Genomic DNA, 25,546 nt, shown 5'->3' on the forward strand with positions numbered 1-25,546 from the left:
TCAGAGATGATTCTGAGTCTGAAGAGGATGTTGAGGAAGATGTCCCTGACATCTTGCCTGTGAAGAAAACCACTGCTAGGAAGTTTCCTGTTAAAGTTCATGATGTTCAGTTGGATAACATCTCTTTCCATCTTGAGGATGGAGTTGCCAAGTGGAAATTTGTGATTCAAAGAAGGGTGGCTGTGGAAAGGGAGTTGGGAAAAGATGTTGCTGATGTCAAGGAGGTCATGGACCTGATAAAGGCTGCTGGGTTGTTGAAGACTATGGTTGGGTTCTCTCAATGCTATGAGGGTTTAGTTAAGGAATTCATTGTCAACATTCTTGAGGATATTGCTGATAAGAACAACAAGGAGTTCTGCAAGGTGTATGTGAGGGGTAAGTGTATATCATTTTCTCCTAATGTTATTAATAACTTTCTAGGCAGAGATAATGAGGGTGCTGGAGAACTAGAAGTTACAGACAATCAGGTCTGTAGGGAGATCACAGCTAGGCAGGTGAACATTTGGCCTGTTAAAAAGCATCTTCCTGCTGGGAAGTTGACTGTCAAGTATGCTATCTTGCACAAAATAGGAGCTGCTAATTGGGTCCCTACCAACCATATCTCCACCATTGCTAATACCCTTGGAAGGTTTATTTTTGTTGTTGGAACAAAAGTAAAATTTGACTATGGTAGATTTATGTTTGAACAAATCATCAAGCATGGATCTACTAATGCAGTTAAGTTGCATATTGCCTTTCCCTATATGATCTGTGGAATTATCTTGAATCAACACCCTGGTATTCTGTGCTCTAATGACTTACCTAGTAGAAGAAGACCTGCCCTGTTTGTGCACTATAAAATATTTGAAGGCAGTCATGTCGAGGATATTGTCATGACATCAGCCATGAAAAGGCCAACCTCAAAATTTGGAACTATTGTTGAGCTTAAGAAGACATGCAAAGAGCTAGGTGAAGGGATAAGGATAGCCACAACTAGAAAACAATCGTTGGAAGCCTTTATTGCAAGCTTGGAGCCGGCTGAAGGTGAAAATATTGAACATGCTAAAGAAGCTGAAGCCCACACCTCTAGTGAGAGGTCTGCAAACAACGATGAGACAAGTGGCAATTCTGTTTCTGGTGCTAATGAAGTTGCAAGCTCAAGCTCAACTGAGTAGCTCCTTTGACTTTGGTCCCTATTGATTTGATGTTTTTTTTTGCTGTTTTGGTGGATTTCCTTGATTTTGGTATTTCTTTGTTGATCTGTTTCTCAGTTTGCTTACCACTGGTTATGTACTTGGTTTTGTAACCCTTTAACTTTTGATATTTCGGTTAATGACTAAATAGACATTTATTTTGTCTCTTTGGTCTCTTTTGGATAAAAAGGGGGAGAAGGTAGTTATAGCTATAGCTATAGATGATGTTTGTCTGATAGAGGGAGAACTTTCTGATGTGTATTCGTTTGGCACAGGGGGAGGATTCTCTGTGTTATGTATGTGTGAAGCAGGTTGTTGCTTGGTGTGGACTAGCTGAAGGGGGAGATGGTGTGTTCTGAGTACAAGCGCTTGTGTGTTTACTAGTTGTTATTACTGCTAGTAATATGTGTATGTTTACTTCTGCTACTGAACTGATATGTTGCTTGATTTCTTGTGATCGTATGATCTATTGTTTTTTTTAGCCAAAATTTGCCAAAGGGGGAGTTTGTTGGTTCTATGTGTTGGCATCAATTTTGGTAAATCTTAGTGTTATCACAAGATGTCACGCCTGTTATCTTGACATGTGATATCAGCTTCCTACAGGATGTTTAATATGATTGTGCAGGATGCATTCAAGATGTCAGACCCGATGTTAAGACATGTGCATACGGAACATTCAGTCTGAATGTTATGTGTTTTGTTATTGCGCTTTTCATGCAAGTCTTTGTATGCTTATGTGGAGATTTCATGCGTTATTAAAGGAGTAATTAAAGCCAAAATATTATGTTTCCCAAAGAGGAATGATTTGTTACTAATTCCTAGGGAATACGCGTTAGATAGGATTAGGGTTACATGTTGCCCAGGCCCATTCAGAAAGCTTCTATTTAAAGACCATGTAACCCTGTGTAATTGGACGAAGAATATACAAACGTTGAAGTGAGTGAGTATTAGGGTTTTAGCCTGATGTGCGTTTGTGATTTGTGAGCCATTCATTCATCTTGTTGATGTGTGAATTGGACTGAGTTTTGAGTTGTAATTTGTCCACTCTAAGCTTTGAAGTATGAGTGTATTTGTTTACTTTATTGAAGCTTTTAAGCAAGATCAAGTATGTGTCCTTGAAGTGTGTCTTCTTTCTTTGTGTTATTTGTTTTGTATCACTACTGTGATTGAGGGGGAATGAGTAGGTTCTCATATCTAAGAGTTCTTAGATAGAAGTCACACGGGTAGAGATTAGGTGAAAAGACTGTAACTTGAAGTTATTTACTGAGAGTCTTTGAACTAATTCTGTTTAGTGGATTTCCTTTCTGGCTTGGTAGTCCCTAGACGTAGGTGTGTTTGCACCGAACTGGGTTAACAATTGCTTATGTCGTCTTTTCAATTGTTTCTCTGTTTTTATCCTGTTTATATTTCGCTTGTTGTTCAGATATTAGTGTCGTGACATTACCTTCGACATCTCATATCTGATACCAGAATTTCATCCACTATTTGTGTTTCTGTATTGTATACTCAATATCCTTTAGAGTGTTATGAGTATCCCAATATAATACACTTTTGTTCCTTAGAGTCAAGCTTGTTCAAATTGTCTTTAGTGTTCAAAATAAAACAAGAGCATCCAAAAGGATGAAAATAAGCAATGTTGGGTTTTCTTCCCTTGCACAATTCATAAGTAGTCTTCTCAAGAATAGGTCTGATAGAGATTCTATTCTGAATGTAACATGTTGTATTCATAGCTTCTACCCAGAAGTGCTTAGCCACATTAGTCTCATTGATCATGGTTCTGACCATTTCTTGGAGAGTCATATTCTTCCTTTCTACAACTCCATTTTTTATGGAGTTCTAGGACAAGAGAAATCATGGGATATTCCATTAGAGTCAAAAAGTTCTTCAAAAGGTTTGTTTTCAAATTCGCCACCATGATCACTTTTGGCTCTAATAATCTTAGAGTCATATTCATTTTGCACTTTTGAACAGAAACTTGTGAACACATAATGTTACTCATTCTTGTGCCTTAAGAATTTCACTCATGTCCAACGACTGTAGTCATCAACAATGACAAGTCCATACTTCTTACCATTAACTAACATTGTTTTAACATGTCCAAAGAGATCAGTGTGTAGATGTTCCAGAGCTTTGGAGGTGGAAACAACATTTTTGGTTTTGAAAGTAGTTTTAGAAAATTTCCATTTATAACATGCTTCACAAAGAGCATCTAAAGAAAACTTCAGCTTAGGCAGGCATCTGACTAACTCAAGTTTATTTAGCTGAGAAATCCTCCTCAAGCTAATGTGAGCCAAGCATCTATGACACGCCCATTGCTTTTCATTAACAGACATCAAGCATTTCACATTTTGGTTTTTCAAATCTGAAGGTTTTTTTTATATAAATGTTGTTCTTCCTCTTTCCAGTGAAAAGGATTGTGCCATTTTTCTGATTGACAACCTTGAACATTTTTTGATTAAAGATAATATCCTAACCGTTATCACTTAATTGGCTTATGGATAACAAATTATGCATTAATCCTTCAACATAAAGAACATCAGAAATATAGGGAAGAGATCAGTTACCAACTGTTCCAGGTCCTTTGATTCTTCCTTTCTGATTTCCTCCAAAGCCTACGAAACCAACATCTTTAAGTTCCAAGTCTTGGAACATATGCTTTCTTCCCGTCATGTGTCCCAAGCATCCAGAGTCCAGGTACCATGACTGGTGTTTTAACTCTGCTGCATAGGATATCTGCAACGTACACTATTTTATCTTTTGGTACCCATAATCTTTTGGGTCCTTTAGGATTAGTTTTCCCAGAGTTTCTAAAAACTTTGGGTTTTCTAGTGTTACTAAACTTTTGTGTCTATGCCGGTGTATAATGGTAAGAAAAAAGAGATTTTGGTTTATTTTCTATAGAAGGTTTCCGATCATCGTCATTAGAGTCATAACCAATTCCTCTTTATCTATTATGACTTACACCATAGATTATAGAAGCCATTCTTCTTCTATCTAGGCTGTTATTTAAAAATTTCTGAAAGGCTTTATCATATTTGTATATGATAGTGTCAGAAGTAGATAGAGCTTTAGAAATAGTTTCCTCAAGTTTTGAACATTTCTTAGTTGAAAAATACTTTTTTCTTTTAAGAATAAAATTATTTTCTTTGAGTTCAAAAACTTCTTTCTCAATCTTGTCACACTCTTCAACAGTCTCTTCATGAACCTTTTTTAGGTTCTTAAATTTCTGTCGAAGCTTCTGATACAAGCTCAAATATTCTAACAAACAGGATTCAAGATCAGAACGAAAAAAGTCAGAGAATACCTCTTCAGAGTCAGACTCTATTTTCGATGAACTTCCATAGGTAGTGGCATGAATTCTACATTTGCTTGCTCCTCTTCAGAATCAGATTATGGAGCTTCAGATTCAGAGTCGTCCCATGTTGCCATGAGTCCTTTCTTATATACTTTGAATGAGTTCTTCTTGAAGCTTTCTTTTTTGGAGCTATCCTTCTTTAGCTTTGGACATTCATTTCTGTAGTGTCCAGACTCTTTGCATTCATAACACGTTACTTCCTTATTGGGTCTGCCTCTGGAGGTTGAATCTGGACGGTCTCCCTTCTGTCTGGACCTTCTAAAGTTGTTTTGTCTCTTTCTCTAGAGTTGTTTGATTCTTCTAGAAATAAGAGATAATTCTCCTCCATCATCAGAATCTTCATTCTCAGAGTCATCAACTTCTTCCTCTTCATCTTGAAAGGCTTTGTTCATTTTTGGATTTCTTCTTTCTGGTCTTGACTTTAGAGTAACAGATTCTCTCTTCTTCTTAGGTTCATCTTCTTCTAACTCTATTTCATGACTTCTGAGAAACCTGATAAGTTCTCAAAGACTTATGCTGTTCAGATCCTTTGATAACTTCAGAGCAGTAACCATAGGTCTCCACTTCTTGGGAAGACTTCTGATTATCTTTTTGATGTGATTTGCTGTAGTATATCCTTTATCCAGAACCTTGAGTCCTACAACCAAGGTTTGAAACCTTGAGAACATCACTTCAACAACTTCATCATCTTTCATTCTGAAGGCTTCATACTTCTGGATTAAGGCCAGAGCCTTAGTCTCTTTAACTTGGTTGTTGCCTTCGTGCGTAATTTTCAAGGAGTCAAAAATATCTTTGGTTGCTCCCCTGTTGGTTATCTTCTCGTACTCGTTGTAGGAAATAGTGTTTAACAAAATGGTTCTAGCTTTATGGCGATTCTTGAAATCACGATTTTGATCGTCGCTCATTTTGCTTCTTGGAATAGGAATACCAATTACAGAGATGGGTAGCTCATAAACATTTGTGACCATATCCCAGAGATCAGCATCGTAGCCCAGGAAGAAACTCTCAATTCTGTCCTTCCAGTAGTCAAATTTTTATCCATAAAAAACTGGAGGTTTTTCATTGTAGCTATCTCTTTCATTTGTGTTGGCCATGAAGTTTTTCTCACCCTGGGTATCTATACACGGTTAAGTGTTTGATTCAAAAATCAATAACAGAGCTGAAGCTCTGGTACCAATTGAAGTTAGAGAAAAACAAGAAAGGGGGGTTTGAATTGTTTTCCTAGGAATTAAAAGATTTTCGCAACAACACACGCAAAGAAGAAATAATAACAACACAAATGGTTTATCCTAGTTCGCTTGAAAATCAAAGTTACTCCAGTCCACCCGACCAAGGTGATTTCTCCTTTAACAAGGACTTAATCCACTAATCTCAACAAATTACAAAGTTCGTCTAAGGGTTCAACAACCTCTTATCCCTCTCAAGTCTACAGACCTAAACAAATCACTTGAGGAATCAAAAACAATTACAAGAATTACAAAGTGTTTTTCTAAATTCTTCTAGATAAGTAGTATAGACACAATTTAAGAACAGTGAAAGATAACCACACAATATTGAGCAGCAACTCTTGTATGGAAACTTTTTCTTACAACAACAGTGGTGAAGAAATAATCAGAGTATGTAGCGTGAGTTATTTTTCGTAAGAGTGGTGAAAAAGTTGTATGATAAAGTTATTGTATCAAAGTTGTTGTTTTGGCAAGTTATGAAGAGGCCCTTATATAACACTTGATATAATACCGTTGGGGGGAAATCAATAAAAAATTGTGCCAGCTGTGGGAGACAAATGTAGTAAATTTCTTTCCCTTTCCATAGCAGACTAGGATTATAATCAAATGTTTCTTTAAAAGGATTGTACTACAATTTGAATGCTTCCCACTTAAGTTTCTGACCAGGTAACATCTGATGACGTGTTTCTGAGCATGTGTCAGAGTGAGGTGAAAATGATCAGAGTCTTAAGAGTTAGGGTCTTCAGATATCTCTTTGCAAAGTCTTCAGATAGAGTTCTCAGACTCAGATTATCAAAGATCAAAATTCAGAGTCAGATTCTTCATGTGATTGCTCCTCAAATGCAATTCACTTAAGTGCACCGTACCTTACGGTGTTCCTTATTTACTCTATCTCTCATCAATCCGTCCTTTTGTGTGTGACCCTGTAGGTTTTCGCGACATTAGAAATTATATTAAATCACGTATTTAACATAATAAACAGTGAGTGGTATCTAGCAACACATCACTACTACCCAAGACACGAAAATGTCATGTGATTTGACAAATTCTTTTGTGATAATACTTATATGTATAATTACCCTTTTGCCCTTATGTCTATATTGAACACAAGGCATAAATCGTGTTATCCTTGTCTAGTTCAATATTGGGCCCTTAGACATTTATCCTGTTACGCAGGATGGGCAAATTCCATCTAGGTCACTCATGTCCCTCAGCATGCTTTGTGGAGTACCCATCAACTGTCTTTATGGTCATCCAATTACAGACAATGTTTGATAAACAATAAGGCATTCGACTCTACATTTAGAGTCCATAGTGGTTTCAGGTCGAAGGGTGTTATACATCACTATCACCATGAGAATAACTTATGACACTTTGCATGACATTCTATATAGTATTCATAGCGGGTCAATCCATTATAAATATTACTCTTAATATTCGTACCTATGTTTAAGACTTTGTAACTCCTAATCCATGATCCATGAGATGTGTCATCAGTCTATATACATAATAGTCTTAATGCTTTAATGTTATCCCACTCTACAACAAAGCTCGACTACAAATACTTTAAGAATAGTGTCCTTATGTTTAATGGGATCTCATGATTAAGTCACACTTGATACATTAAACGGACTAGCTATTCTAGGGACTTTATTAAACAAACATAGTAAAGAAAAAGCCTTTTATTATTAATAAATAATTCGATACAAGTACCAAAAGTATTGGCCTCTAGGGCTTACACCCAGTTAATGCAGAAGGAAATAATATAGCAAGAAGTGTTATGACATATCAATAGAAGAAGGATTTCAAAAATCATCACATGACCAGAACTATACTACTAAATGTTATCTCTTATACTGAGTATGAGAAGATAACAAGCAAAGATTATGCCAAATCCATATTTGACTCTCTGAGGATGACTCATGAGGGGAATGCTCAAGTAATGGAGACAAAGGCTTTGGCCTTAATCCAGAAGTACGAAGCATTCAGAATGGAAGATGATGAAACCATTAAGAATATGTTCTCAAGATTTCAAATGCTTATTACAGGAGTGAAAGTTTTGGACAAAGGATATTCTGCAGCTGACCATGTCAAAAAGATAATCAAAAGTCTCCCTAAAAAATGGAGACCTATTGTAACTACTTTGAAGATGGCAAAAGATCTTAATAGTATCAGTCTTGAAGAACTTGTTAGTTATTTGAGAAGCCACGAGATTGAACTTGAGGAAGATGATCCTCAGAAGTGAGGTAAATCTGTTGCTTTAAAATGCAAGCCTAAGAAGACTAGAGCTTATCAAGCTGAGGAAGAATCAAATGCTTCTGATGAAGACTCAAAAGATGATGATGGGTTATCTTTGATTTCTAAGAGGGTTAACAGACTCTAGAAACACATGCATAATGGGAAAGGGAAGTTCAGAGGAGCTAGAAGGACTGTTGGTCGTTCTGATTCTTCATCTGGACAGAAGAGGCAAAGTTCTAGTAAAGAAGTTACCTATTTTGAGTGCAAGGAGGCAGACCACTACAAAAATGAATGTCCTAAGTTGAAAAAGGACAGAACACCTAAGAAAAGTTTTTCTAAAGGCAAGAATAAGATGATGACAACATGGGATGACTCAAAATCTAAAGAAGAAGATTCAGACGAAGAACAAGACAACATTGCATTGATGGCAACAACAAATGATCCAGAAGGTTATGAAGAATCACAAGACGAGGTGCTATCAGAATCAGAGTCAGACTCCGATTATGAAGAGGTATTTTCTGAACTACCTCGCTCTGATTTAGAATCACGTCTCTCTGAAATACTGGAAAAGTACCAGACTCTTCAGAATAGGTACAAGGACCTTAAACAAGTCAAAGTAGCTGCTTCTGAAACTCGCAATAAGCTTGAGAAAGATATTTCTTCTATAAATGAAAAAGTATTTTCTTTAGAAAGTAACAACTCTGCTTTGAAAAGTAAAATTTCAAAACTAGAGGAAGAAATGGTCTCAGAAGCTTATGGTACCGATTGCATCATTAGATATGACAGAGCATTCCAATACTTTTTGACTAAAATCATAGATAGAAACTATGGAGTTAGCGGAAATGTCAAGAAAGTTTTAGGTTGTATAGAAACTATAAAACCTGATGAAATTCTGAAGGTAAAACCAAAACCTCTCTATGAGCATTTCGTGTCTGCTGACACTGAGCTTGATGTGTGTGCACAGACACAAAAACATACAAAGGGTAAGAATTCATTTATGAAACCTAAGTATCATGCACAAACTCCCCATGATTATCTTTCTGCACAAAGACCCAAAGTTGTAAGAAACTTTGGGAAAACTAACAAGAGAGGACCCAAAAAGTGGGTACCTAAGGATAAAATAATTTATGTTACAGACAACCTTAGTAGCTCAGCTGAAACACCAGTCTTGGTACCTGGACAGTGGATGCTCGCGACATATGACTGGTAGAAGGTCTATGTTTGAAGATTTGGAACTTAAGTCTGGAGGCTTCTTTGGTTTCAGAGGAAACCAGAAAGGGAAGATCATTGGCTCTGGAACTATTGGTAATGATAAACTTCCTTCTATTACTACTGTTCTTTTGTTCGATTGTCTGATGTATAACTTATTGTATATTAGTAAACTTAGTGACAATGGTTATGATATAATCTTTAATCAAAGGTCATGTAAGGTTGTTAGTCAGAAAGATAGTACAATCCTTTTTGATGGAAAGAGAAAGAACAACATTTACAAAATCAGACTTTCTGATCTTCAGGATCAAAATGTTAAATGCTTAATGTCTGTTAGTGAGGAGCAATGGGTATGACATAGACGTTTGGGCCATTTTAGCATGAGAAGGATTTCTCAGCTAAATAAGCTTGGATTAGTCCGAGGCTAACCCAACCTGAAGTTTGCTTCAGATGTTTTTTGTGAAGCATGTCAGAAAGGCAAGTTTTGTAAAACATCTTTGAAAGTGAAAACTGTTGTTTCTACCTCTAGACCGTTAGAACTTATGCATATTGATTTGTTTGGGCCAGTGAAAGCTGCCTCTATCAATTGTAAGAAGTATGGATTGGTAATCATTGATGATTATAGCCGTTGGACATGGGTAAAGTTCTTGAAACACAAGGATGAGTCACATTCTGAGTTATCTACTTTCTGCTCACTAGTGCAAGCCGAAATGAATTGCAAAATAGCCAGAGTCATAAGTGATCATGGTGACGAATTTGAAAATAAACATTTTGAGAATATTTTTGATGCAAATGGCATTTCCCATGATTTATCCTGTCCAAGAACTCCACAACAAAATGGAGTTGTAGAAAGGAATATTAGGACTTTGCAAGAAATGACCCGCACCATGATCCAAGAATTTGATATGGCTAAGCATTTTTGGACAGAAACAGTTAACACAACTTGTTATATTCAAAATAGGATTTCTAGTAGACCTATTATGGGTAAGACTCCTTTTGAATTGTGAAAGAACAGAAAGCCCAACATTTCTTACTTTCATCCTTTTGGCAGTGAGTGTTTTATGTTGAACGCTAAACAAAATCTTGGTAGGTTTGATTATAAGGCACATGAGTGCTTATTGTTAGGATATTATGAACACTCAAAAGGTTACAGAGTCTTTAACACTGAGACATGAATTATCGAAGAATCAATTCATGTTAGATTCAATGATAAGCTTGACCCTAAAAAGTCAAAGCTAGTTGAGAAATTTGCAGATATGAAGATTAACTTCTCAAAATCTTAAGATAAAGACTCAGAAGGAAAAGCAAAGGACGCTGAAGCAAAAGACTCAAAAGCGACTCTACCAGAAGCCACTATTGGTTCAACTCATTAGAATAAGAGTATATCAAGATCCTCTTATTCTGAAGAATTGATTATGGGAGATAAATACGCATCAGTCAGAACTCAATCTTCATTTAAACCTTCTGAAGAAACTCTTATGGGTTTGGTATCTCTGATAGAGCTCACATCTATTGATGAAGATCTTCAGGATAATGAATGGATTCTAGCTATACAAGAAGAACTGAATCAATTCACCAGGAATTACATCTGGGATATTGTTTAGAAACCAAAGGGTTTCCATGTCATTGGAACCAAATGGGTTTTCAGAAATAAGCTCAATGAGAAGGGCGAAGTCATAAAAAACAAGGCTCGACTGGTAGCACGAGGTTATAGTCAACAAGAAGGTATAGACTACATAAACCTTTTCTCTAGTTGCCAGGTTAGAGTCTATTCATGTTTTAATTTCGTTTGTAGTCAATCATAACATCATCCTTTATCAGATGGATATTAAGAGTGCATTATTAAATGGACACATTTATGAAGAAGTGTATGTGCACCAACCCCCTGGTTTTGAAAGTTCTCAAAATCTAGATTTTGTGTTTAAATTGAAAAAGTCGTTATATGGTCTGAAACAAGCTCCAAGTGCTTGGTATGACAAACTAAGTAGCTTTCTTTTGGAAAATGATTTTACCAGAGGGAAAGTGGACACAACCTTTTTTTGCAAAACCTTTAAGAATGATATTCTGGTTGTGCAAATTTATGTTCATGATATTATTTTTGGTTCTACTAATAGAAAGGAAAAGTACTTTTGGAAGTTGTCAATTTCTGGGAGACAATCTGATCTCATGGTCCAACAAAAGGCAACCAACAATTGCGCTTTCAACATCCAAAGCTGAATATATTGTAGCTTTTGGTGCATCACTTAGATTCTCTAGATGAAGAGTCAGATTTAAGATTATCAAATATTTGAGAGTAATATTCCTATTCTCTATGATAATACTTCTGCCATTTGTTTGTCTAAGAATCCTATCTTGCATTCTAGGGCTAAGCATATTGAAATTAAACATCACTTTTTACGTGACTATGTTCAAAAGGGTATTTTTCACTTAAAATTTGTTGATACAGACCATCAACTGGATGATATCTTTACAAAACCCCTTGTTGAAGACATATTCGTTTTTATTATGAAAAACATATTTATGGATTTTTCTCCAGAACGAAAAGATGAACTTCAGAATGATAAGTCTTCAGAACTCTAGATAACGTTCTGACAATCTATTTGTTGATTCTAAAACATGAAGCTTTCTGAAGTGAGGAAGTTTCATGAATCAGAAAGGTTTTGATCAGAAGCAATCTTATCGATTGGTTTTCTTGATTTTGAACAGTTGTTGCATTAATTGTATGTCTTATCAATTGATAGCGTGTGATTCTTAGTGGTGATAGTTGTCCTACTTTATGAGCATGCGTAATAATGGCGTAACACATTGGGTTTCACCTTTATTGGGATTAGGTTAAAATCTTTTACGCTTCCCCCCATGTATGCGTATCTTTTAACTTTTCTTCATTGCTTATTTTCTATATAAACCCATTTCACTCACATCTTCACACCATGATCATAAGTACTCCCACACTTTCAAACTTCCAAATACCCTCTCTGCAATTGTTCTTCTTCATCTGCAACTTTCGTCAGTGATTGATAAAAAAACAAAAACAAAAACAACAACAAGCTTAACCTCAATCTTCTTCTCAGTCAGTCATCGATAAAAAGACTCATCCCTCCAAGGAAGAAATCTGCGATAGTAATATCCCATCGGAAAACTATCATATATTCACCAAGATTGATCCGTCGGAAATCTTGGTGTAATACATGGAAATGTGCGTAGAGGATAATATTGATCCATTGGTGGATCCCTTAAATCTATCGGATGACTATCCAACTGTTCTGCCACCTCCTCCTCCTCCCCAAAACCCTTAGTTTTCAAAATAGTTTTCGCATGTGTGTCCTTATTTTGTCTAAGTGTGTGTGTGGTTTTTATGTTGTTTAAGTATTATTTGTTTTTCTATTATGTTTTTAAGTATTTTCGGGTTTGTAATCATTATTGTATCATTTCTGCCTTCTGGCATTTTTTAATGAAAATCTTATTCTGTTTCTTTCCAATATAATCTTTATATTCTTTTTCTTTTTCTTTTTGATTGATGACAAAGGGGGAGAAACGTATTTAAGGGGAAGAATCATAATTGATTTTGATATACCTATATTATTAAATAAGAAACCCAAACTTTTATTAATGTTTCTGATAACAACTGCTTCGAAGAATAGTTTATTAATTGTTTTACAGGGATAGGTTCAAAATAGCAGAAGCTCTTGAAGTTTTTAAGATCAGAATGTAAGTTACCCGTTTCTGAAGAAATGGTCTACGGTCTGAGTCTGAAGCTTTCATGTTGTTGTTTAAGAAAGATCTCAATCGGGAATCAGCATCAAGTCTTCAAGGATTTGAAAACCAAACTCTGATCTTGGCATAAAGAATTGAAGAATTGAAAATTTGGCATCAAGTTCCGAGGAAGTGTAAACTCCATGGTAATTTGACTTGGCAATCAAGCTTTGAAGAAGAATCCTTAACCAGGTTCTGAAAGCTCTTTTCAAAGAGATTTTGTCAAAAGTAACCAGACTCTAAAAGAGAATTTCAAAGAAAACCAGGCTCTGAAGCTTCTTCAAAAGAATTCAACCAAGCTTTTGAAGTGAAGTTCATCAGAATGTTGAGCTTGACAATCAGTGTTCTGGATAAGTTCAAGCAACTTCTGAAGATAAACCAGATTCTGATGGAAAATCATTCTGGTACTTCAAAAAGGTTAATCAGCTAAGTGTTCTTTCATTCTGATTTTATATTTTTAGGATTATACATCTTAGGGGGAGCTTTGTACTTCTTTAAGATGTATCCTTATGTGATTACCCTGTACAAAGGTGTTCATCAAAATATATTGTTATCATAAAAAGGGGGAGATTGTTAGAACAAGATTTTTCTCTGCATATATACCTTGAGTTTTGATGATAAAATTATTGTATTTATGTGAGAACAATTTTGGTATCCTAATGGTTTGTTATTGTGTAGCTTTAACAACTAGTTATGATTCTGAGTATATGACGTGCAACGTCATTAGTTTCTGAACATTGTGTTCCAAATTCCGCTTCTGCACTAATCATGAGAAGTTCTGAAAGATATCAAGTTGTTGCTGCAATCCTCTTTCTGCTTCTATGTTGATTTACTCCTGAGAAGTTTCTGAAGAGACGCTAGGTTGTTGCTGCAACGTTCCCTCCACTTCTGCTTCTATACGTGACTCTGATAAGTCATGCTTTTGAAGAATGGAAAGCTTCTGAAGTTTTATTACTAAGCTGAAGATTCTGAAGATCTCAAGCCAGACGTTAAAGTTATCAAGGTTCTGACTATAGATTCTGAAGGCTCTGACGATTCTGAGGATACTGAAGATCTCAAGCCAGACTGTTGACACTATCAAGATTCTGACTGAGGATTATTGTAATAAGTTGATTATAGTGGATTAAGTCCTTGTGTATAAGGCAAAATCAAGATAAAAATACTTGTGTTTTTATCTCTTTGTTATTAACATTTGAGTGGCGTTTTTGAGTTAGTAAAAAACTTTTAGTTTTAAAACCCAATTCACCCCCCCCCCCCCCCCCCCATCAGTTTCTTGTGTTTTTCACACCTTAAACAATTCCATACAATATGACTACAACAAACACGCATTCATCACAGTCAAATCAAATAAACACATATCGTGCATGTGTCAAATCATCATAAAGTGAGGAAGCGAGTTGAGTCTTGTGTAACGCGAGAACGTGCGATGCAAAGTTGCTAACATAGAAAATTAATTTGATTTAAATGTAACAAAATTGAAATGTTTCATGCCAACACGAATCAAACAACAAGTTGCTAGCAGGAAGCGACATTTGCAAACAAATTGAACGCAACAAATCGTATCACAATTTAAGTAACGTCACATAACGAAACAAAAAGTAGAAAAAGAAAATGCAAATTGACGATATTACGAACTACCAATAATATGTACAGATTAAAGTTGAACGATACAAAAACTGATTCAAAATGTCGCACGCAAACGAATAAATTGTTAGAACAAGATTTTGATTCTGCAATGTATCTAAGTTTTGATGATAACAAAGAATGAAACAATTTGGTACCCTAACAATTTTCTTAAGTGTGCAGGATTCTAAGTTGAAATGACTTTGATAAGTCACCTTCTGATTCTTAAGAAACTAATATTTGGCATCTGAAGTAGTCCAGAAGCGCTGACCCAACACAAAGAGAAATCACATATGACTCTAAACAGAATGCATATGAGGAGCAATCACCTGAAGAATATGACTCTAAAGTTCAAGATCTGATAATCTAATTCTAAGAATTCTATCTGAAGACTCTGCAAGGGATGTCTGAAGACCCTAACTCTGAAGACTCTGATCATGCTCACCTCACTCTGACACATGCTCAGAAACACGCCATTAGATGTCATCTGGTCAGAAACTTAAGCTAGAAGTATTCAAATTGTAGTACAATCCTTTTAAGGAAACATTTTATTATGCTCCTAGTCTACTATGGAAAGGGCAAGAAATTTACTACATTTATCCTCCACAGCTGGCACAAAATCTTTATTGATTTTCCCCCAACAATATTATCTCAATTGCGATATAAGGGCCTATCCACAACTTACCAATGACATAACTTTAACACAACAACTTTATCATACAACCTTTTCACCACTCTTACGAAGAACAACTGGCGCTCTGCATACTCTGATTAATTTTTCACCATTGTTGTTGTAAGAAAAAGTTTCCATACAAGAGATGCTGCTCAATATGGTGTGGTTATCTTTCACTATTCTTAAATTGTGCCTATACTGCTTATCTAGAAGCATCTAGTGAAATACTCTGTAATTCTTATAAGTGCTTTTGATTCCTCAAGTGATTTGTTTAGGTCTGTAGACTTGAGAGGGCTAAGAGGTCGTTGAACCCTTAGACGGACTTTGTAATCTGTTGAGATTAGTGGATTAAGTCCTTGTTGAAGGCGAAATCACATTGGTCGGGTGGACTGTAGTAACTTTGATTTTCAAGCGAATCATGATAAATCGTGTGTGTTGTTATTATTTCTTTTTTGCGTGTAGTGTTGTGAAAATCTTTTAATTCTCGTGGGAACAATTCAAACCCCCTTTCTTGTTTTTCTTTACCTTCATAAATTAACATCAAATTGTTAATGCAATACACGCTCATCGCAATTGAATTAGAAAAGAAATATAAAAAGATTTAAAGAAATTGAAATCAGCAAGAAAATATAACGCAGATATTTACAATGTTACATACACATTACAAAATAAAAAAAAGTTCAGCAGAGTCACAACATACGAATCACATTGAACGTGCCGAATCTTTGGATCGATTTCAACATGACAAGAAAACAAACAGCAGCACATACAGTCCAACATACAAATTACATAATTTCAGCAACATGAATATCACAAAATTGAAAAAAATCATGTAAAGAGATTAAACCGAATAAATTCCAATCAGACCAAGATTCATATTAAAATGCAGTAACGAGTAAAAAGGAAGAGAGATTAACCCAAAATGGGAAGCATAATCCAAACCAGGTTGGAATCCAAATCACTTTTCCTAAATTCCGGATTGAACTTGTCGAAGAAATGAAGCTTAACTAGAACAATTTGTATCAACGACCTTGACAAATTTTGGATCCCAACTGATGTTGTTCCAAACTGTGCAGGTTAAAGAGTTTTTCATTTGTTAGCTTCTCCAATGAGAGTGCAAGTTCCATTGCGTAAAGCGTATCACCCTTACCAGCATGATCAAACTCAGAAAACGGCGTCACTATATATTGCAACTTAACTTTTCCACCCCTTTTGTTCTGATATTCCATCAATTTCTCTGCATGCCCTATTTCCTCTTCACTTGATTCTTTAATAATTTTAGTAAGACCTTTCAAAGAAACATTGTCTCTATCAAAATAAGCATACATAGCATGGTAAACATATGAAACAATATACTTCACATTATTTGTTCATTAATAACAACTTCAAATTCATCATGAAATCTATGGCGAGCAAGAGACTCTCGTGGAGAAATAAGAACAAGATCAAGTTCCTTTTTAACCTCATCAAGTGGTTCAAACAACACACCGGTTAAAACGCGGTTATTGCTAGAGCCTTTTGTAGAACAAACCGCTAATTGGTATGGTTTATTTCCTCAGTGAAGAATTGGAACCAAACGTGAGTTTTCTAAATTGAAGAGAGAATTAAAGGGAGCTGAAGAAGCGATTTGAGAAGCATGCTTAGGGTTTTTATACATAATGGAAATGGAAATTAAATTAGGAAAAAGGTTCAGAGGAGTGTGGTGCGTGTGTGTCTAAATGGAGGTGATGACTTGAGTTGGTGTTGGATTAGTGAGTTTGGTGTGGTTGTGAGTTACTGGCCAGCAGTGATGAGGCAGGATGAGAGTAACAGGCAACCGAAAATGATGAAGGAAAGGTTGAGGCAAGTTGTTGATTGGTGGTTATGAGAATGATGTTTTGAAGATGACGCAACGATGGTTTTTCGCTAGAGTTGAACTTGGTTACAGTGGGGTGAGAAGAAGCAAGTGGGGGTGGGTGTCACATCCCAATATGGTTTGAAACAATGGAAATATGAAGTGAGGTGGCTGTTTCGGTAAAACTGGCGACAAAAGGAGAGTGAAGATGAAAAATATTTGAAATGGTATCCTAAAAAGAAAGAAGGAAATCTCTTTTTGCGTTTTTTTCTTTCTACTTTTTCAATTTCTTTTTGCAAATGAAATCTCCTCTTGGTTGACGTTTTAGGAATTAAGCCTAAAAAAATGCATGTCGTGATATGCAAATTATGCAAATGCCATGATGAATGAATCAATTTATTGATTTAAGGACAAATTTAGGATATGGCAGTTGCCCATATTTAAGTATCTTCGACCAGAGGATATGAATAATGTTAATCTTCATATAATCGTAGAGGAAGATAGTTAAATACTAAAAATCCAAATTTTGTCCCTTGAATGAATGAAATGGAATGACATGAGATGTTATGTTATGAGAGCATAACATTCCACAAGATGTCCTAACACCAACATTCAAAATCATAGCCATTTAGAAAACTTCACACAGCATTCACAATAATCATCTAAACTTAAACAAAACTGACACAAGCTTATAATTTCACTAATCCTAACTAACAAACCCTAACAGCTCTATCATCAGTGCCAGCCAAAAACACCAATTGAACCACAATGCTGGCCATTTGAATTCCTGCTACAGAAGCCAAACCAAAACCTTCTAAACAATGCCTTGACTCAAGTCCAAATCAACATGAAATAAGACCTATTGCATCTGGGCCATTGGTGCAAGTCAGGACCTCACACACCCTACAAAACTAAGATGCAATGCATGAGCCACAAATCTGCAGAAAAATCATAAGTCAGAAATGCAGCTACACCAGCCAGGAAAGTATAATTAACAGAATTTATTTCAAACTAATAATAATATTCTTTTCAATGACAATTTAGCAGCTCCAATAAACATTGTTATTTTTACTCACAAATCACATGACAAAATCAGTATTTAGCCACATGTCTATCACAAATTCCAGCCCACAAGTTTCATCAGCAAATTTAAATTGCAAAATCACACGCATAGCATGGCTCACATTACACTGATTTCAGTCATAACAGCAAAACACCCAAGCCAATTAACACTAATTCAATCTCCAACTCAATATATTTTTCAGTTTGCATCTAACTAATTTTCAAATCCAATTCCTAATCCACCCTCTCATCACTCTATTTAAACCACAATTCTCTCCCTTAAAGTTGGCTCTCGATTACCTCTCTTTTTTCAATCTGCATATCCGGATTTCACTCTCCATCTCAATTCATTCAATCCATAATCCCTCACATTTCCTCTCTCGGATTCATTCAATTTTTCATCACAATTCTCTCCCTTCGTCATTATAAGAACTCATTAGAAGCAGCAGAGACGCATCAATATCACAGAGAAATAGATTCTTCCCAACAACTCTCAACAATTCACGTAGCAACTACTCATCACTCACGCAATTTATCTCTACCTCGCAACGGTGATTCGTCGCACACAATAGCACAAAGGAAGAAGGGAAAGTCGATACCGGTTAAATCTGGTGAGTTTTCAGTTCACTTTCGATTATGTTTTTCTTCTGATTACGTGAGATAGCAAAGCGATGTGAATGGAGGATGCGGAACCGCAGAGTTCCGCTGAAACATAATGAACGCGAGGCCGAGACGAACGTGTTACTGTTGGAGTTCGATCGTTTCTTCATGTTTGTGTCGAAGCACCTTAGCACGCGACAATGATGATAGAGTGAAGAGCGAATTACGCATTCTAGTTTTTTCCAGGAGAAGTGCTTTTCTCCATTACCGTTTCAACTCACATGAGAAAACGTGATGTCGCGCATTGCAAGATGATTTGGATAAGCACTTTTCTAGTCCAGATGTTTCAGCTCACGCGATGAAGAGAATGGACTCGGTTATTGCAACGCCTTTGCAAGTTTGGATGTTTGGGCTAAAGCCTAAACGAACCATTGCCTGCTCTTCACACATGCCTCAATGGGCCTGCACCTCCCTAATGTTCTTTTAATAATTATTTATTTATTTCCTTAGTGTTTTTAGGTGATGATTAGGATCATGTTAATTAGGAGGTTAGATTAATTAGAACATTAGAATAATAGTATATTGTTTTAGAATATTAGTTTTTCTTAGAATCTTGATTAGGTGTCACATAATTCGTCATATTTTGAGTCCTTTGATTTGTAGGTAGATAATCTCAAGTAATCGGTCTCTTTTTTAAATTGACTTCTAACATCTAACTTGTAACATTACCATTATGCAATGCTAACTTCTAACTCCTAACATTTAATTTTGTGCAATTTAAATTCTTGTCTATTAGCATTCATGCACTTTATTTCAGTATCATTTTATTCATCATTTATTCTTTATCTTGTCATTTAATCTAAAATGAACAAAAATATGATAAAATGGAAAACTAAAAAGACTTAATTTAAGGACTATTGGACTATGGACTTGATGTTTGACATTAGCATTAGACATGAAGTACTATGGGACATATGAACTTTGTGTATGACCTAAGCTTGGAGGTTTAGAGGACTTGTTTTTACCCTTGCTTAGAACTTGGACCAATATGATTGACCTATGCAACTTGGAGCAGTATGGGTTTGTAATCTTTCATTACAAGAGAGCATTCATGGCACTATCTTAGGGAGGCATGCTTTGTAATTCTATTATCCAATTGTTAGCTTAGGACATAGTGCACACACAAGGCTTTCTCTTGGGCTACCTTACAACGAGACCATTTATTTCTCGCACAAATCCCTTGTATTTTTCATGTATACCTCTCCCCATTTTGATGTACTTTTTCCTCGTTTTCCTTTATCTTGATGTTGCTTGTTAGCCAACCTTAGTAGTTAGGATCATCACCATTTCATAAATAATAAACAAACCCTTGATCCAACTGAAGCTAACGGAAATATACCCGAACGCATCACACGCTCGAACATACAACAGAGTCGCCATCAAATTTTATTTATTCCCGGAGGAAAGGGAAAACATCGATAAAATCTGGGGGAAAGAGATATGCTGGGTAAGGAAGTCGATTATGCAAGGGGAATGTATTAGCACCCCTTAAATCCATGGTCCTCCATGGGAACCGTTTTGATTGTTCTTTCTCGAATGAGTGTGATATCTAGAGTTTACTCGCAAAAGAATAAGGGAAAAGGAAAAGAAATAGATATAGTGCTCGGTGAGGATTGGGTCACTCATGCCTACGTATCCTCATAGTGCAATAAGGAATTCAGAGCTCCGTAGTTCATAGAATTAGTGGTGGGAGATGAAAAGAATTTATGATAAAGGTATGGTCTAAACCAAAGGATTATATGGTTTTAAATCCAACAAGGGAAGAAATATGAACCCAAGAGTAAAACTGGTATAGACTAAGACGTGGAGGGATAAAGGCATACCCACTGTATTGTCATACCGGAAAGAATGAAATAGGTGTTTAGAATCAAGGAAAACATTTCTTGGTTCATATCAGACACTGAATGGAGCTCAAAGGGATATTGTATTTGGCTTAAAGATAAGGTGTATCACATGAAGTGAATGAAGGTAGGATATGAATGCATCATGGAGATAAATGGATGATGCCCTAAGGCAGAAGAAGGAATAATTATGATTATGCTTGCCAAGGATTCGAATCCTCGTGCCTACGTATTCTCATCATGCAATGATAAAATTAGAGCATTCGTAGTTCGTGGAACCACGAGAACTAAGGAAAGATAAGGAAGTGTTTGCCTAAGCAACTAGGACTAACAAGACAAACAACTTCAAGGGCATGATTGTAGTGATGAACATTATAACTTGTACCAACATAATGGTAACATGGGAACCCATAAAGACAAACTAGCTTTGAACCCAAGAGTAAAAAGGTACAGACTAAGATGTGGAGGGACAGAGGCATACCCATTGTATTGTCTTACCAAAAAGAATGAATTAGGTGTTTGTAATTAAGGCAAACATCTCTTGATTCACAAGATGGACAAATGTCCTAAAAGGATGGGTATGGAACCCACGAGAAAGTGTTGTTGGATGCAAGGAATAATATATCACTTGCTAGGGAACAAATAGTTTGAAACCAAAGAAGAATGGTATATTGGATCCATGAAGAAATAAACTCTGAACCGAAGAGTAAAAGAGGTAGAAACTAAGATGTAGAGGGACTTACGCATACCCACTTCTACCATAACCAAAAATAAAGAGAATTAAGTGTTTGACATCAAGACAAACATCTCTTGATTCAAAGGAAAGCATTGATTATGGAATCTAGGGAAAAATGTATTCGATCTCAAAAATATGGTATGGATTGCTCAAGAATGAATAGTTAATAAATAAGGTAGAAATAAATAAGGTAGCTCACAGAGAATCTGAATTCTTCTGCCTACGTATTCTCACTGTACAACGAGAAATTCAGAGCTTTTGTTGTTCAGCCCACTAAGGCTGACATCAAGATGATTGAGGCAAAAGAAGTGATCGATTCATAAAGGAATACGAAGAGTGTTTGACAATTGTTTGATAAGAATCAAACTAAAGTCTATGAATGATGAATAATGCTTTAAATAGCCAGGGCCTACGCCCCGTACGCAAAATCACTCTAGACGAAGGTAGGAGAAACTCCGTCTCATCATTCCTCATTACTTAAGCCTCGTGGCACATGATACTTCTCACAACTGACAAGTTGTTGGAGAAGAATCCTCATTGCTGCTTCTTGAGTTGATGTTGCTTTATGTGAAGATGACTTGACAATTTCTCTGATTCACTTTGTATTAAAGTATATGAATGAGGGCGAATGCATTGAATAGCTAGGGCCTACGTCCCGTACGCAAAGTCACTCTAGACGAGGGTATGAGAAACTCTGTCTCATCATTCCTCATTACTTAAGGCTCATGCCATACAATTTGAATCGTAATTACCAAGTGTTGACCTTTGATGTATCTTGTATAATTTGCTGCTTAATGTGACTGGGATGCCTCGCACGAAGCTATGGACTTAAAGCTTGGAGATCCACAGGATTAAGGATAGTCATATCAAGTGATTAAGGGACTTTTGATCACTTGAATGGACCGTGGGATTATACATGATCAGAGGATTTAGTTGATCAAAATTGCTTTTGATTACCTTAAATCAAAGAGTTTGAATTAATTTGAAAATTGTGATTAGCCTAATCTAGGGGTTAGGATTATGCACAGACTATACCTAAGGGATCATGCCACAATTAAAGTCATACTAATCAGATATTTCATGAAAAACTTGATTAAACTAGCTAATATTCTAAGTAAAATTTTAATCCTAAAGGAACATGCATTTCTATGGATAAAATAACAAAATAAACCCATAAGGGACAAAATGGTCATTTTACAAGAATATTGATATTGGATTAATTTCTCCTCATGCAAATCCTAATTAAAATCAATTATATCTAACCTAAAATTCTAACATTCCAGAAAATTATCTAATTATCTAATTAATTCCTAATTTTCTAAATCTAATTAACTAACCAAATTGTATTTCTAAAATTCTAGTTAACAATTTACTAATCAAGAATTAAATCCTAATCACACTAATCTAATTTTTTAAATCTAATAAACCTAATTAAGTAATCAAGACTTAAAACGTAATTACTAATTAAGTCCCAAACTCGCGGTCACATGAGGATCCAAGCCCCAAACCCGCTGTCACATGAGGATCCGAGTTTCCTCCATACAAGACCGATACATAGTTGAAGCGGTCATGAACGAAGTCAGAGAGAGCATTTGCATTACGCTGCTCTCTATTTCAGCGTCTCCATCATCATCAACGATATCACGTCCTACTTCCAATCGAACAAGAGGAGCATCGATCTCATCGACGGCGCATTCATTCTTACAGCTTCATGTTTGAAGGTATGAGGTTACAGAGATGTGAAAACTAGAAGTGTTCCATGAGGCTCAAAAGCTTCGACGACGCCGTTTGCTTCGGTGTCAGTCGTACACAAACAAAGTAAGAAGAAAAACGTGAAAGAGGAGTCGAAAACTCACCAGGTATTGTTCTGCATCTCTTCTTTCCCTCTGAACCTCGAACCTCCTTCTTCTTTGTTATGGATGGAAGTTGCAGAAACTGATTGTTGCAAAAGATTGCAGAAGACGATTGTTATAGAAGATTGCAAAGGATGCTTGCAGAATAATTGCAGAAGATCGCAGAAGATTGTAGAAGCTCCTTATTGCAGAAGATGATTGCAGAAGCTTGTAGAAGATGATTGCATAAGCTGATTGCAGAAGAATCTTGCAGAAGATTGCAGAAGCTCCTTGTTGCAGAAGATGATTGCAGAAGAATCTTGCAGAAGATTGCAGAAGCTCCTTGTTGCAGAAGATGATTGCAGAAGGTTGCAGAAGATGATTTCAGAAGATCCTTGTAGAAGATGATTGCAGAATGATTGCAGAAGCTTACAGAAGATCCTTGCAGAAGATGATTGCGGAATGATTGCAGAAGAATGCTTGCGAAATGGGGCTACAACTGGTTATATAGAGGATCAATCCAACTGACTTGGGCAAGCTCTTGGGCAACCAGGTCAGTTATTTTGTTGAAAACTAATGGGCAAAGGAAAAATCTGTTAGAGAATATGTTGTCACTTAGTTAGTTACCAAAGTTAGTTAATAGTTTTTATTATTTTTTTGATTGGCTGTTAAACTATGAGTGAAGTTAGGAAAAAGTTGTTAAAATGCAGTTAGTTGTAACTTCTGTTAGATGACTGTTGGATTGTTAATTCGGTTATATGCTTGGACAATTTAAATTCTAGGGAATTGATTCAATTGAAAATAAAGTTTTGTCATATACATTACTTGCTAGATGCATGAGTCTACTAAGTTGATTTTATTCAAATGGAAACTAGCTTAATTTGGTCCAGTCGAATGAAAATGCTAGCAATCTTGTGATGCAAATTGGTTTGAGTCATGCCTTATGAGAACCTACTGTTAACTGGTTATGCATTGCTGCCAAACTAATTTGAATGTTAAATAGGATGGTTAGGATTAGCTATCATGCTTAAATGGAAATGAGGTTAAAATGAGTTTGGATGAGTGTGAACTTAAACTGTTGGCATTTTATTGTATTGAATTATGAAGTTATTGAATCAGTTAGGAAATGAATGTGATTGAATAAATTTGGTTAAGTTGTTGCTGATTCAGTTTATGAAGTTTTTTATGAAATTGAAATGCAGGTTGAAAAATTATGTTGTTTCTTGAACTGAGTTGCTCATTTGGTTGTTGTAATGCAGGGCTGTTTAAACGAGCTTGAATTTACTGCAGGGTTTTTGATACCAAGGTCATATTCATGGACTTAAGACTTTGTTGTTGAATGGATAGTGGATGAAAAAGTTAGGGATGAGTCAACTACTGCAATGCATAATGAGATGCGAGTGAAGCAGGTTGCCAAAGAACATATTTGGTTGCTTGTTATGTTCATGATCTGACCTGCAGGATGATTGAAGTTGAGGCAAGGTGAATGCTTGGCTTGGTGTAATGGTTGCTACCAACTTCATGTGGTCTGCAGAATGACTCCAATAGAGATGGCAAATGGATGGTGGACCTTGAAGATGGAAATTGATACTTGTAATCAAATTAGATCTTGTGTATTTAGAACTTGTACAAGTTTTTTTTATTGAAGTGTAATAGCTATTAACAACTATGTATACAACATGATCTTTGATAACATTTCACTTGTTTTCTATCAACTCTCCATATTCATTCCATGTTATCTATGTATATGTCTATGTAGGACTTCATGTATGATAAATGAAGGTAAAATGGATCATCAATCTATGTATGATAAACGAAGGTGGGAATGGATGAGTGAATTATTTGAATTCACTTCTTTAGGCATGACATAATGAAGTAGATGTATGAATGAATGGTGTGAATGGAATTAGAAAGTTCAAAGTGTATTCTTAATCAAGCATGAGCAAGTGAAATAAACCAACACTCTAATTCAATATGTGTGGTATGTATGAAGTGAAAAGATGATGAGGAATGTGGTTGGCTTATGGTTGAAGATTGAAATGGAAAGCTTGAAAAGTTTGATTATGAATTGAATTCTTGAGCTTGTATGAGACCATTGAATTGTTAATGTAATGGATGTTAAGACATTTGAATAGAATGTGTATTGATTTATGAAAAGAACATTGGATGTATATGAAGCTTTGAATCCTTCTGTCTTGAAGATTGGATTATGTAGATATGTTTTTTGTTAGTCATGATTATGCCAAACTCAAAGTGGTCAGCACATGTGAATGGTTTAGAATGGAATGAATACAATGAAGTGTAGTTTGACCTAGGATTGGATTTTGGATGA

The 25,546-nt window shown here is 35.8% G+C and overlaps 1 protein-coding gene and 2 long non-coding RNA genes across 4 annotated transcripts; 2 read left to right on the plus strand and 1 right to left on the minus strand.

Moving 5' to 3' along the window:
• The first annotated feature begins 227 nt into the window (after window positions 1-227).
• Window positions 228-1,154, plus strand: LOC127080760 (uncharacterized). Its single transcript, XM_051021063.1, has one exon. The coding sequence runs from the start codon at window positions 228-230 to the stop codon at window positions 1,152-1,154; it is 927 nt and encodes a 308-aa protein (XP_050877020.1).
• A 16,529-nt stretch (window positions 1,155-17,683) lies between these two features.
• On the minus strand, window positions 17,684-19,152 carry LOC127084797 (uncharacterized). Its single transcript, XR_007788794.1, has 2 exons — window positions 18,745-19,152; window positions 17,684-18,021 (listed from the first exon to the last, which is right to left on the minus strand). It is a non-coding gene; the product is annotated as an uncharacterized LOC127084797 (long non-coding RNA).
• A 3,694-nt stretch (window positions 19,153-22,846) lies between these two features.
• Window positions 22,847-24,929, plus strand: LOC127084798 (uncharacterized). 2 transcript variants are annotated; one of them, XR_007788795.1, is made up of 3 exons: window positions 22,847-23,241; window positions 23,334-23,767; window positions 24,474-24,929. It is a non-coding gene; the product is annotated as an uncharacterized LOC127084798 (long non-coding RNA). The 2 variants fall into 2 exon arrangements; XR_007788796.1 differs by having other exon boundaries at window positions 22,849-23,241; window positions 23,341-23,767.
• Window positions 24,930-25,546: the final 617 nt, after the last annotated feature.

This window comes from Lathyrus oleraceus, chromosome 5, assembly GCF_024323335.1.
Source record: "Lathyrus oleraceus cultivar Zhongwan6 chromosome 5, CAAS_Psat_ZW6_1.0, whole genome shotgun sequence".
In the NCBI taxonomy this organism is placed as follows: domain Eukaryota; kingdom Viridiplantae; phylum Streptophyta; class Magnoliopsida; order Fabales; family Fabaceae; genus Lathyrus; species Lathyrus oleraceus.